Raw genomic sequence first — 14,946 nt, forward strand, 5'->3', positions numbered from 1 at the left:
TTTAGAGGATATATACAGTATTCCCTAAGTATGCATTTACCTGTGTCTGAGCTCATTAAAATTGTTAATTGCAGAGGAAAGTTCATCACTTTTGCTTTATTAATAACGGGCCAGTACAGTTTTCCATGCTCACTTGAAGCTTCTGTTGATGTCTGTAGCTGTTTGGAGTGTGCCTAGAATGCAGAATCAGGTCCACTTGAAATATTTTGCATATAAATTAGATTGCTTTACTTCATTTAATTGGCTGACTTGGCTTTGTTGCACTAGTCTAAATCCACTGATAATATGGAATTTAGTTGGATTAACACTGGAATAGCTGGCACCAACTTTTTACCTTGTATTTAGCAACCTTATGCAGAGTGATGATTTTAGTAATCCATGTTTTATAATGGGACAAGAAAAATGCCATATGATGAACTCCTTCAATAATCACTGGCCAAATAAGGCTTTTTATTGTAGGCAAAAGACCAATGGTAAATGCTTGTGTGGTGGAAATTTTTTTCAAGTTTTAAAGAAATTAGCCTTATTTGAAAGAGGTGATAATTTCACTAGAAAATGTATATCTAATTCTACCAGACATGGATGCACTATAGCAAGATAAAAGTATAGCATTTCAGGAAGTTTATTTCTTCATTGTTGTTTTATAAAATAGTGTTCCAATATATGTATAAAACCCAAGAAATTTTAGAAAAAGTTAACTTTGTTTTCCTTATGCATTACCCAATTTTTTTCTCCATTGGCGTTAGAGAGTACCACATTGCAGAATAATGCTTATGGACTGATTAATAATAGGTGCTACCATTTTCATTATATCAAATCTATCCACCCATCCTCTTTCCTTAGAGGAATAGCTGATGATTGTCAACCTCTAAAATTCTGATAAATGTTTACCTGGAATCTAAAATTGCATGGTTATTAACACTGATGGACCCTTGGAAAGTGAGACGTGAATCGATACTGGTCAAAAAGCCTGCATATGTGCTAGCTTTACAGTTACGTATTTTTCCCATAGTAGTTTTCTCATCCTGTGTGCCTCCAGAAAATGTTCTTATCAAACTCTGTAATTCAGCCTTTTAATTGTAGCTTCTTGTTTCTGCAAAGAGATCATTGCACCTGGGTTTTCACCAAATGTGTAAATATAAGTCTCTACCCAGAAAGGTTCCTATTCTCTAACTGTATTAAAATCTCTTTAGTTGCAAAGAAAACAGTTACGGATTTTATTGTCAAACTAAAGCCTTCCCACTCTCTACAGTGGCATAATAAATGTCTTTTCCTCCTTCACAAACCTTTTAATAATTTGGCCCATTAACTGCGAACATAGATTTTTTTTTTTCCCTCTATAAAATACACCAGAAGAGCACACGTAGAAGAAGAGAACTACTCTCTGCTTGTTTAATCACGTGCTTGTATTTATAATTCTGCAAAGCTCACTGAATGTTTTTTTGGACTTGCACAGTCACAGCGTTGCTGTGTCTCAGACCTACGTGCAATCAGTACAGAAGTAATCTGCAGCGGAAAACAGTGACCCTGTTGAGTGCACTGTGTGACCGTGACTTCTCATGCTTGAAGAAAGGCAAAGTGCCCTGTTGGTGTCTCAGGGCAGAGTGAACTCCCTGAGGGCTGTAAATTCTTATTTGAATTGAGTACTGTGCTTCCTTGTTTTATGTTGTATAACCAGTATTGGCTAACTTTTTTTCAAGTATTGATGAACAAAACTGCTGCTAGAACCTGAAGTTTGGTATGAGGCAAGGGATTATTTATTTAACATCAATATGGTGTCTGCAAATTTGTAGGAAATTTGTAGACCATTACTTTATATCAATTGCGTTGCAATACAGGTAGTAAGAAAGCAATAAAGCAGTGTTCAAACACTGTATACTCTGTACAACTTGTTCCCCCCCACCTCCAACTTGAACTGCAATAGTCTAACATAATGTCTTACTTGGTAGGTCCGTGAATCAAATGCTGTGCACAGTTAGTAATCACTTTTGCTTTTTTGTTTGCTTCTTTTCTAGGTTTCTTGGTGTTACACAGTTTTCTCCTACTCACGCCAGAAAAGCCTTTCCTTGCTTTGATGAGCCCATCTACAAAGCCACTTTCAAAATTAGCATCAGGCATCAAGCAACTTACTTATCTTTGTCCAACATGCCAGTTGAAACTTCTGTTTTTGAAGAAGATGGATGGGTTACAGATCACTTTTCACAGACCCCTCTCATGTCCACCTATTACCTAGCTTGGGCAGTGTGCAATTTTACATACCGGGAAGCTGTCACCAAGAGTGGAGTAGTTGTAAGTATTTCTAATGTTGCATCAAATACATTTTGTTATTTTGAAAACTCTCACTTTTTGTAAGGGATCATGACATCAAGTACTTAAACTATTTTCTTGATTAGCATTCCTGAAATTTGCCAGTTTATTTAATAATAGTGTGTTGTTTGGGACCTTTTTTGAAGATTTGTCTGACATCTTTGGTTTGTCTGATTCTTTTTGTAACTGGTTTGCTTAGTAGGTGTGGTGGTCTGATGACATTTTGAGCTTTTAAGTACGCCATTTCACTTCACTTTGATTTTTCTTAAGGAGTTTTCTCTTTCCTTCAGCCTTTTCAATATCAGTGTTCATGGGACTCTTTATTAAAATAAAGCAGTAATGCTGTCAGGGTTTCCAGTCTCCTTCCTTCAGTACTGGTGTGTCCCTTGGTGTGCTGTGTGCTAGTTCAGGTGGCTGATAAGTAATTCTATCTTACCTCTCTTGCTCAGGAGCAGGACTTTACAACCTATCAGTTTCCTGTGGAAGTCCAGGTTGATGGAAACACTGACTTTCTGGAGTTGTTGTTTCCAAATATGGCATAATTCCAGGAGTTATGCCATGAAAAAAAAGAGAGAAAATCCTTAATTTATGTCAGTTTTGTTTTTGTTTACAAATATCAAGCTCAGAACTGTATAACAAGCCAAAACATACATGAGAAATGCTGTCAGCTTAATAGAGTATTTCACAGTGCTGTCATCCTGATTTTTTCAGGTGAATGTACAGAGAAACCCTTCCTTCTTAGTTACTGTGAATAACAAAACAGAGGTAGTTTTGGAAGCAGAGGAGTAGGCAGCAGTTTAAGCTGTGTGTCTGAGCAAAGAGGTTGTTTAAGTTAAACTTCTGCAAATGCAGTATAACTGTGCTGTAGCCTGGGGACACGAGGAATGACTGCAGGCCCCCTTCTGTGGCTGATGAGGTTGGGAAACACCTCCGTAACCACTTTTAGCTAGCTTAAGCACTGAGCTGCTGTGGAGGGAGCTGGTCTCACCTTCTCTGAGCCAAAGATTTCCTTTGCCTTTTTTGTGCCAGCTCTCAGCTCTGTACAGCTGTATGATCTCTCTGAAAACCGACCTGAAAAAATAAATGAAAATGTGGTGAGTTTTCAACCAAGTCAGTTCTCTGATCCAGCGTTTTGTGTGACTGCCAGAGCTCTAGTACAGATTCAAGTCTGTGCTGTAGATGAGGGAGGGTGGACCCAGGACAGTCGTCTGCATTGGTATCCCTCATTGAGTCCCCGCTGAAATTATCAAGAAGTAAGTCTTGTTTTTTGTCACTAGGACAGCTGGGTAGGACACTGGGGGGCCTTTCACTCCTCAAGCCCTATCACACCATGGCCAGCAGACTGTGACACTACACTCTGGCCCCACAAAAGAGGAGGAGGAAGCATGGCTATGAAGTGGTTCTCTGAGGTGCTTTAACCTACGAGTGTAAGGATGTGGGGACTGATGAGACCATGCTTGCAGTCCCAGTGGTTATCTGCAATGGCTAAAAGCCTTTGGGTTTGGTGTTCAGTTTTTGGTGGGGTGTTTTTGTGGGTGTGTGTGTTTTTTGTTTTTTGGTCTTTTTTTTTTTTTTTTTTTGTCAGGTTGTTTGTCTGTCAGTTCAGTGAGTTGAGTTAATTTAGAAAAGGATCTCACAAGTGCCAGGGCAAAGAAGTAAGGAGGGAGAGGTGGGTGCCTAGTTCTTAGTGTTGGTACCAGCAGATTACTTATCTGGACGCGAGGGATTGCTCTTGTGATGAAGAATTGGTTTCCTCTGGCTGTTGTAATTGTCAGAGGAGTGTTCACTGGCCTAGTAGAACAGTCTGAGGTATCAGTCCATTTCTTCCTCCCTGTCAACCAGTACTAAAACAGACTTCTATCCAGGTAGGAGTTGATGATTTTCATTGTAAGGTACTCCACCTGCTGAAGGATTTGGTCTTAAACCAAGAATGGTCTGGTAGTTTTCAGCTTCAGAAAACACTGGTTACTTGAGATTCTCCTTTAGCTCTAATAAGATGAAAGTTTTTGGTGTATACTATAGTAGGTGGGTCTTGTGTTCTTTGTGTTCTAATACAGTGTAACACTTGCAAGTTTGCCATACATAATACTACCCTGTTATCGCACTTTGAAATGCCCTAGAGTTATCTGAGAAACACCTGCAAGCAGTAGCTTCCAACATATGTAGGACATACATATGTATACTCCACCAGCTTGACAGTACCACTATACAGAATTTTGCCAACAGTTATGCAAATTATTAGGTAATATTTGCAAAGACTCAGAGACCAAAAGCCTGCATAGGTTGAGGTAGTCTCTTATCCCATACAATTGTTCAGTTAGTCTAGAGTTTTAGCTGTTGTTTTTTATAATGCCCTTATCACAGAGGTATATTAATGCCCAGGAATACCAAAATAGTTTGCTCTGAGTTATTGGTTAAATGTATCTTGCTATTTTTCAGTCCGTTTGTGATCTGATCATCTTTAATTGTTGTTCGGTTTTGTTGAAAGAACATCTTTTCGGGTATGAACTCATGGCAAGCACTTCAGTTCAGAGCTGTGTTCATTCAGATGAATTGCTGAGGTAATCCCTCTTTGTGAATCTTCTGTATTGCAGTACCAGGAGTTCATGGACACTACTGGGTGAATCTGAATTATCTGAATCCTGGCATATGCAGTTTTAAACTTCTTGGTTTCCTCCGAAGCCACTTTTTCACTAAAATTTAGCTGCTTACATATCCATGGCAATGAACATAAATGTATGATAAAAGTAGTTTTGCTTCTAAAAATTAATGTTCAGGAAAATTAAACAAACCAAACCTGAAGCATCTTGATAGGTCATTTCTTGCATTGGGGAATCTTTCTTCAATTAGTGCAACGTATTTACTTTGTAGACATATAGTAGACACCTGAAAAACTTCAGCTTGCATATACTTTTGCTTTTGTTTCGACACTTTTGTGAACCTGATTTTGGTTTGGAAGGAGGGGGCTGTCCTTTCGAATTTTAACAGCATGCTAATGATTAAAATCTCACCTGTCTTTCAGCTGACCGGTCTTACTAGAGTGCTATGGTCAGGGATAGATAAACTCCCTGAGGAACAGAAGAAATGATGAGGTTAAAAGCAGATTTGTTCCTCAAAAATGGTTAAGTGTTAGCTGTTCAGTTTTTTTTCGAAGAATGAGATTGACCTCAAAATTAATTTTAAGTGTGAGATTCAAATAGAAATCAAGTTATAAATAAAAACTGACTTTTGGAAAGCTTAGATCTCCAGTCAAAACAGTAATTTTGATATATCCTATATAATTCTGTAGACATGGAGATGTTCTATATTTCATACACTAAAATTAATTTGGAAAGGGGAATTAAGACAAGCAGTGTTTTTCTAGGAGCACAACTCAGTGGTGTGAATCATTAGCATAACTCTTTAGTCCATATGGGTCTTATTAGAATCCTTTCCACAGCAGGTAATTTAAAAGCAGAGTTGACTTTATATATGCATTATAGATACATAATATCTTGTTCATATTCATCTGGGATTACAGGAAATCACTGCAGCCGCCTTTGCCTTTGGGCAGGGGCTTGATTCCCATGGAAAGTACTGTGGTGTAGTCATCTATGCTGCTGTGGACTAGGGAGCAGTATAGTTCTAGCAGGGTGCTGCCTGAGGTAATCGCGTATTGAGGGAGGAGGGATGCCCTTACGAGCAGGCTTAGCTGGCTGTGCATGGCCCTGGCAGTTGTGCCAGCTGTAGTTGGTGGAGATCGTGGGATCTGTGTGCTGTTATCTTTGCACAGTACAATCCTTCAGAAAACTCCACTTACCTTTACGTGCTTGCTTGCTTCTACTTATATGTTGTGTTTCCTAATTATACCTCTTGTGTATGTTCTTTTTCAGTAATTCTTAAAAGCAAAATACTGCTGACTGGATCGTAATGTCTGTCACGTCATCTCTGTGTCTCTTTACTTCATTGTTGTCTTTATCTGTGCTTTCAACCCTGCAGGCCTTTTCCTACTATTGTTACTTTATTTTTCCCGTCTGGTTTTATTTGTATTGTACTTCATGTTTAGCTGTACTTCTAGTCTCCAAACCCTCTGTTTCTCTTTCCTTTGTCAGATCGACATGGAAGCTCACTATATCCTGTGTGCCTTCTCGCTGTCTCATGATTTATTTTACTACTTTTTTTTTGCTAATTTTTTCTCTTTTCAGTTAGTGGAAGGAGTGAGTGCTCAGGGACAAAGCAGAGTATATCAGTGGAGATGAATGCATTGCTGGAAGGAGATGTTTCAGAAAGATTCATCTTCTACCATTCTTCTCTTTTACTTTGGATGGGATGTGGAGATAGGTATGGAAATAAAGTGCCAACTGGCAGCTTTAAAGTGTTTGGCTCTTGTCAAGGGGAGTATCTGCTAAAAAGAAGAAAATAAGTGCGTGGAAAGGAGTGGAGTTGGGAGGAATTGTGGGTGCAGGGGTTAGATGAGCAAGTGCAGGCAGCGCCAGAGCAGATGGGAGTGAGCGGCAGTAAAAGGACGTGGCTATCTGTCTGGGCGGTGTAGAGTGGGAGGAGGAATGCCAATGGAAAGCAGTGCTGAAAGAAGAATTTTGCGTGGTTTCACTTTTTCTACTTGTGCTCCTGTTCCAAAATGGTTGCAGTGTATGGTGCAGGACTGGCAGTGTGGGGGCCTGACCACAGCTTGGTCAGCTGCTCAGGGTAGGACGTCCACTGGCTGGCTGAAGCCATGCACGTTATATTTCGAAGAGACCTCCACAGACGGGTATGTCTTGGTTTAAGGTATATTAAACATTACTGTAGAGTCATCAGTGCCGAGTAATTTGTCATGGTACAAAGAAAGACCTTGAGGCTAAGAAAGATCTTATTAAAAGGTTTGTACCACAATAAGGCCAACCTTTATTACCCTGTTGTTGTTTTTTTTTAATTGCTGTATCTAAGATATAATTAGAGATTGCAAGCTCCTGGTTAGTAAAGATCTTAATTCAATACTTTACAGTACAGTTAAGTCTTATCCTGGCCAGTGAGGAGGAGCTGTAATAATCTGGCTAAAGGAAAAGAAGATAATTGCTATTTCTGTAGTGCTCTCTTGCTTGCAGAGACATAAACATCCCAGCACTGAATTCTCTTGGGCGTGCATTTGAGGGCTCACTCAGTTTGGCTCAGCATCACATGAAAAGACAGAGTGGTCCCAAAAGTGGGATCCATGCAGTAATAGTAACTTGATTCTGCAAAAGTGAAAAATCATTTTTGCCCAGGAAGGGGGGCTAGTGAACGGAGTCACATAAGCAGTAGGTCAGAATCAGTGCGTGTCCAACAGCTCATTTTAGTTTAGGCCCAGCACATGGGACCATGGTTTTATACTTGTGCCTAAGACGAGATGACTGGAGATAGTGTAGTACTTCTAGCAGTCTGTGAGATGCTGGAGATCTGGGCTGGGTATTCCCTCATCTGCAGTGCGGTGATCAGTCTGAGGAGACTGAAGAGCTGACTTTCATTAATAGTCTGCAAAAAGAAAAAATCAGGTTGAACAACTATTCAGAATAACTTTTTCCCCAGTGGGTTCCATCATTTTTTAGTTGCTAAAAAGAACCAAAACCATCAGTTTTCTCTAAAATAACTGTGCAGTTCAGCCTGTAGGTTTTAGAAAATTATTCTGTATTTGAAAAATGTATCAATGTTTTCATGTAATAGTAGTAATGACCTCAAGATGAGGCATTTTCTGTCAGTTAATGACTACCTGGGTTAAAGGCCTGAGGCTCTGCCTCAGGCTCTCTTTTCATCTGTTGGTTATTAACTGCCAGCAAAGTATCTCCATTAGCTATTATTTATTAATCAGTATTGAAGCAATTATACACCAGATAATTCTTTTTGGGTGAGCAAATTGGTTACAGCAGAACGATTTAGCTATCAAAAGTAGACTTAGTCCTCAATTAAAATTAAATTTCCTTCCTCTACAACCTGAATTTGGTCCAGCTCCAGAGCTGAGCTCTACTTTCTAAGCCAACCTATACCTGAAAAGTCACTTTTGTTAGCCCATCACTTACCACTGGGAGGCCACATCTGTATCTGATAAATAAGTAGCAGCTAGTGCAGAAAGCACCAGGCGTATTTCTGAAGCCTGGTGTGATGCAGACTTGTAATGTTTAATCTTTATGTGTCCTGGAATGCTGTTCTGATAGTGATAGGGTGATACTCAGTTTTGGTCTCCATGACAAATATTCCACTCTTGCCTTCCCCAAAATAGCTTTCATCAAACAGTTAAAAATAAAATGCATATTGCAAAGAGTGTCGTGGGATGTACGCAGTTATAATGAGCTAGAAAAGCACAGACATACAAGAACATGGATAGGTGTTTGTGCTTTCGTTTGCTTGTATAAAATTTTCTCTGTAGTAACAACAGAAAGGCTGGTTCTACAAGTACCTTTTACCCAGTTTAGTGCTTACTGTTATCAATTGTTTTAGTTATGTGGGAGACCATAATACACTACATTAGTAATCCAAAGAGATCATAGCATTTTCAGATTCGCTGCATCAATATTTGTTTACCCATTCTGTTTTAGGTTTGTGTATTGAAAATGACTTTTAGTTTATTAATTTTTAAATACTATCACTACAAAATATGCTACAAACAAACAAAACCGTATGTGATCAGCATCCATGCTAAACTGAATATGCCAGGGAGTTTGTTAAAAACATAAATTGCAAAGTTGCAATCCATTGCTATTGATTTCTGGTTGAATTTGCAAGTCGAATATACTGGGAAAACACTGTACATGTATTGTGCTTACTCCTTTAAAAAACTGCCCTCCGTCAGCACTTGTAGTACATGCAGTATTTAAATGTGATATTTTATTAACAGAAACTCTCAGCTGCACTCTGCAAATAATACTATTGAGTTGAAAGACTTGAGTTTGGGAGCAACATTTTGTTTTGGTTTTGCCTGGAAAGAGCACCTGTGAGTATCTGGTGGCAGGGCTATACTGATCTTTATTGCAATTCCATACCTTCAAGAGCATTGCTTCATCTGGGGTCTCTTCTGGCTAATGAAAAGAAAGAGAGGTCTGGGACTCATAGTACTTTCCACTCCTTCCATGCCATTTGCTCAGAGGAGAGTAATGCGAAGTCCCTCCAGTTCCTTCCGTTTCCCACCTGACAAGCAGGGAAAGGAAGGAGGTGGAGGAGGAAAGACTCCACTTCCTTTCCCTTTCATGTACTGAGGAGCAGATGCTCACTAGTATGCACTGTGACAATGTAACTCATAGTGAAGCCTGAACATTCCAGCTGTGCTTTGCTTTCTGTACTGCATTCTTTCATGTCTCCTTATGCCTCGTGTTCTGCTGTCATATTTGACTTCATTAACTTATGCATTAAGGTCTCTGTCCTTGGCATCAACGTGAATTCTGCTTTCTGACATCCAAGGAAGTAGCAAGAGTCTATTAATGTGTTTCCAAAAGAGTCATGCTCTTGCTATAAAAGCAAAAACGAAGTGCCAAATAATCAGTTGGAGGTATCTCACCCCAGGACAACATAAAGGTGAACATGTTCCTGCACCAGCCTGAACGCCTGTCAGTCAAACCGGTGTTATCCCATATACCTACTATAGTAACTGTGCTCTGTGCAATGAAAATAGATTACTGAGGCAGGTGGCTTAGTTGACATCTAGTTGAGTGACAGATACAGTATTCATGAGGGAGGAGAGTGATGTGTACTTTTATTTATTTATAGACCAGTCTCTCTCCCAGGGTTTAGATAAGTTTTAATCATATTTTTCACACAGAAACAAAAAATTTAGCCTATTTTTTCTCAATTTTTATAGCCAGTGGTGGGAAAGTAACCACTCATTTCAGAGAGTCATAACTGTTGCCAGTCCAACCCCTCCTTTTCTGACTGTCAAGTGTCTGTAACATTCACTCTTAGGCTTGCCTTTACCTCAGTTTTTTTGTGTTGGAAAACCTGCACAAATGCCTTCTTATTTTTTGCTGCCTGGAGCAGGGGAAAAGCTCTATGGTTTGTGATGTTACTCCCAGGACACCCAGTCTGTTTTTTTTTATTTTTCTATGAAGGTGTTTGTAGGGTTAACAAGACTCTTTCATTCTTACAGTGGGGTGCTTTCACACTTCAGGTGCCTCTTATGAAGATTTTTATCAGATGCCAGAATGGCACATCTTCATAGTATAAATGTGCTTTTCCAGGGTCCAGCCTGGCACAGACTGGCTTCACATGTTCTTCCCTCCTACTCTCCAAGGGTGTCATTTGCACAGGGCAAACTCTGCAGCCATGGGAATAGCCGGGGTGACTCTCAGATGCCTTGCAGATGATGGTTTCATTCTTGAGTTTTTTCCATCTCATAGCAGCTGCTGTGGCTGCCCGCCTGCTGGAGCCCGGCATGTGGCTTTGTCCCCTGGCACCCCTCTTGTGCACTGGGGTGGGGACAGGTGGCAGAGAACCAGCCGTGTTGGCCTGCTGCCACTGAATGGTACCCCTAGGAGATCCTCCACTGCTCCTGTCTGGCAGCTTTCTGGCTGCTGTGTGCTGTTGAGACATAGCAAGAACAGCCAGAGATGAGAACTGAGCCTGTTATCTTCTTATTTGGAACAGCATAATTTGAAAGCAGATTATGTTTCTCTTTGAAGGGAAAATGACCTAAAGTGTATTAAAAAAAAAAGTTATCCCACAGTGGATTATCCTGAAAAATATTTAGCGATGCGTTTTGTTTCACAGCATGCAGTAGAGCTGTGTGGCAGTGTAGGACAGAATGAGAAGACTAATACTTTATTTATTTTAAATTGCTACAGTGGGGGAGGGAATAAGAAGGAAAAAATGGTTATTAGCATTCACTGGGGGTGCCTCTGGGTGTACCCGCACTTTCTTCCCTCTCACCCTCCTTTTCCCGAGAGCCATGGATAGTTTGGTAGTCACAGCATCTTGGAACCTCAATTAGAGTTTGTATCCTCAGGACAGCAAGCAGTACTTTAGTTAATAAAGGTAAAAGAAGGGAATAAAAGGTGGAGGAGGAAGAAGGGAAGTGGATTCCTATGGATTAATTTCAAAGAAAGAAGTATATCTACTGAATCATTCGCATACCACGTATGTGTTTCTTGTAGTTCTCCAGTCCTCTGGCTAATTAGATCACCGTCCGTGGTTGAACAACAGTACATCATGCTGTGTTTCATTTTACTGAAAAGTGTTTCTATATATTTAAAATTTGATAATGTTGTTTTGGAGTAAGTTCACTGTCACCCTTTAAATACTGTGGGGAAAAAAGGGAGACTGAATTATACCTGGTGAAAAAGTTTGATAGTTTTTTGTCTGACCTGAATAATTCAGATAGAAGCCCAAATATGTATGTGGGAATGTCAGTGAGCAATAACGTGTACTGCTTCATTTGAAGTGATATGTATAAATGCATATGCATTCATAAAATAAACACTTACATTTTTGGCTACTGCTGCATCAGAGAAGACATAAGCTTTTTTTCCCCCAGAGTAAAGGAATAATTCTCCTCATCTTACGGGAAGTTTTCCTCACTGGATTCAGGTGATGGAAAGGGAGTGACGGCAAACGTGGTTTTCTTCTCTTCAATAACCTTAGTTTTTTATTCCTTAGCAACTCCATATGTTAAAAATGTGTTAAATGTGCAGTTCTAGAGTAAGACAACAGAGTGATCGCAGGGCATACCTGATATATTTCAGTCCACAGTACTTTTACTCTATCACCTTTCAGTTAATAAACACCAGCAAAGGTAACATTCTGCCCTTGTTTGGAAGCTTCCCATCATCCTGTGCTCGAGTTGCATTTGTGCAAATATTTGTCCATCTTCTTGCACAGAGAGTATGTATCTGTGATGCATATAAAGTGTATGTTTGCCTTTCTGCTTGGATTTAAAAATTCTTGCTATTCTAGTTCCTATGGGGAAACAAATGTATATTATTTCTTCTCTATTCCATTTGTTTCTTTTTAAGTTTTCTGGAACCTGAGACCTTCCCGAGTTTGAGGTTTAGTTAGGATCCTCCATGGGGCTGTGATTCTTAGTATGCTTTATTGTGATCTGCTGTTTCACCCATGAAATGTGGAGTGGTGTTTCCTTTTTGTGCTTGGTTCAAAAAAAAAAAACAACCCACAAGGTTATACTTTACTTTCCTTGGAGCTGTTTAGTGTTTATTCTTGAGCCAAGCCCATTTGGTCTGAACTGGAAATTTAGGCAGTTAATACAAGCAGTTCTAAAATTACATTCCAGTCACCTGTTGACCCTGATGATCACTTTAAAAAAAAGTTTTAAGATGCAGAGGATTAAGAAATAGAGTAGACTCTATTAAGTTTTCTTCTTAAAAATATTATGTGCGGACAGGGATAGCAATGAATATATTAAAGTTAAAAGGACCCAAGACAGTAGAAAGATGAATTCACTGGGAGTATGACATCTTGGTGTAGAAAAGGAAAGCTTGAAACTTTTCCTTGTGTCTTCGTATTGCTTGGCTTGTGATGATCCACAGAGGACTGGTCATTCAGAGTTGCTGTGGGAAGTATTGTTTAATTTGTCTGCCAAGTCCAGTTACATTAACTTCTGGCCATAGGAAACGTGAGGCATACAGAGGAGATATGGTGGTAGCTTAGAGTTAACCTAGTGCAAACCTTTTCAAAATAGTCTTGTGGAAAACATGAGGGGGTTTGAGAAAATGAAAGGGGATGAAGAAGACCACCTCTCAGAAAGCTTGTGACTCCTTGCTATGAAACAACTTTAAAATGCCTAACTAGCTTGTGTGCAAGAGTTGCTTGAGCAGCAGAAAAAGCTCAGCGAAAGCAGAATGTAGGTATGGAAATGAAGATTTGTAATTTGCATGGTTACAATAGGGCATATTATAACGTTTGTCTTTACTACAAATTACTTTGATGAGTCACACATGACTAGGAATGATTATACTACCATGAAGTATTGTGAGGATAAAAAAGATCAGTGAATCATAGTGCAGCTGGTAGCGTAGAGTTGCCTGGTCTTGTAGTTCTGTTATTCAGGGTTTGATGGCTAAGAAGAAATTCCTGAGTACTGTTTTGTACATACATATGTGCTTTAGCAGCATTTAAAGTGTTTAAATACATTTAATTATACAGTCTATTCCCTAATTGAACTCACCAGTACAATGATACCTTGCAGTACCTACATGAGGAAGTCCAGAAAACAACAAAACTGATTTCCCTGCAGAATCTATCTGCTCTGAAAGATGCTTCCTCTCAAATGCAGAGGAGATTTACTGATGCTGGGCTGTTTTCATGAAGTTAAACTACTGGAACAGTTATAATAAACATTCACAAATTGAAGCGTTCTTCCATATTTATTGAACTCTGTCACCTGAACTTGGACAAACTCCCCCCTGCTTGCAAACCCTTAACCATAGATTTTCGTATCCTTTTCTTTCTTCTTCAGTGGCTGCTTTGTGACATCTAGTCACTTCAGACTCGCTGTCTTTCGGGTCCAAGGACTTCTGTGTTTTTCATTCAGCAGACCAAGTTCAAATAATGTTGCTGAACTGTAGGTTGCAGTTTAGCATTGTATGAAACGCAGTGTGGCTGAGAGCTGCTACTGAATGGTTATTCCCCCACACCCTTGCCTGCAGACTTTTGCTATGTAATTTCTGACAGATCTAGTGATCTGTGGCTAAACAGTGAGCCTGTTCACTGCAATAATCTAAGGGGAAACTAACAAAAAAAATTAATAACCTTTTGACTGAGCTACCTCAGCCAATGTGTCCATGGGTCTAACTTGGGAGGAGGAGGAAATGCATGACTGTCCTTTTTAGTGCTACACCATCATGACTGTGGAGTAAGAACAGTATAAAACTGTCTGTGAAAGTATTTTGCCACTCTGACTCGTGGAAGTGTCACTCTTTCACATCCAAGCTGCTCTCATTATTACTGAGGTGAAGAAGTTAATACCAGGTGCTTGGTATATGTGAATTACAAGTGAGACCCTTCAGAGGGATGAGATGTTTTTACTGTTTCTCTGTCTGTACCTCACCTTCCTGATTATTAAGAACCCATTGCGGCTTATTTCCTGGAGTCTAGCTGTGTTGTTCACTATAGTTGAGGGAAAAAACCCTGTATTATCCCCTAGGAAGAAGCACTGTGCAACGGACCCACAGCCAGAGCTGGCTTTCAAGTCTTGTGTTAGATTACACTGAAATATCTTTTTTTTCCAGTCTTTTAAAAAACCCCCACGCTTATTGCAAGAACAGCCACAGAGGAAAATATTTTGCCGTCTCCTATACGGAGACCAGTTTAGAGGTGGCGACCAGTGGAGTATTACTCCTAGATTCCAGCTATTAGTGACCCTGACCTGGGGTTATACGTGGGCCACTGGTTTAATAGACGCCAAAGGACCTGCTCTGTGTGAGTGTACGTTATCCATGTTGGAAGCTGTTGCACTTTGCTCTCTGTGACAATTGGTGGCAACAAGATCTGTACTTAGGTGTCTCGTTTACTTAAATGCATTTATACCACATTTTCATTGGCTGCCCTCTTCTTTTGCTGTGATGATCAGTTACCGGTTCTTCATTCGCTTCTTGTGTACCAGACCTGATTTTATAGATGGCTTAGCTGTCCTTTTTCAGAGCTCAAAAGTACTTAATCTCTCCTTGTATGGGATTCACTTCCCAT

General features: G+C 39.7%; 1 protein-coding gene across 1 annotated transcript in view; it reads left to right on the forward strand.

Annotated features, from left to right (window-relative positions):
• Nucleotides 1–2,015: 2,015 nt before the first annotated feature.
• The window catches only part of LOC104469266 (thyrotropin-releasing hormone-degrading ectoenzyme), a gene marked incomplete at both ends in the record, with an annotated part of 94,101 nt that continues 81,170 nt past the window's right edge, over nucleotides 2,016–14,946 (forward strand). The window contains one exon of the mRNA XM_010083715.1: nucleotides 2,016–2,289. Coding sequence (XP_010082017.1) covers nucleotides 2,016–2,289 — 274 coding nt within the window. The remainder of the gene's footprint in view (nucleotides 2,290–14,946) is intronic.

This window comes from Pterocles gutturalis, unplaced genomic scaffold (genome assembly GCF_000699245.1).
Source record: "Pterocles gutturalis isolate BGI_N339 unplaced genomic scaffold, ASM69924v1 scaffold4440, whole genome shotgun sequence".
Classification (NCBI taxonomy): Eukaryota; Metazoa; Chordata; class Aves; order Pterocliformes; family Pteroclidae; genus Pterocles; species Pterocles gutturalis.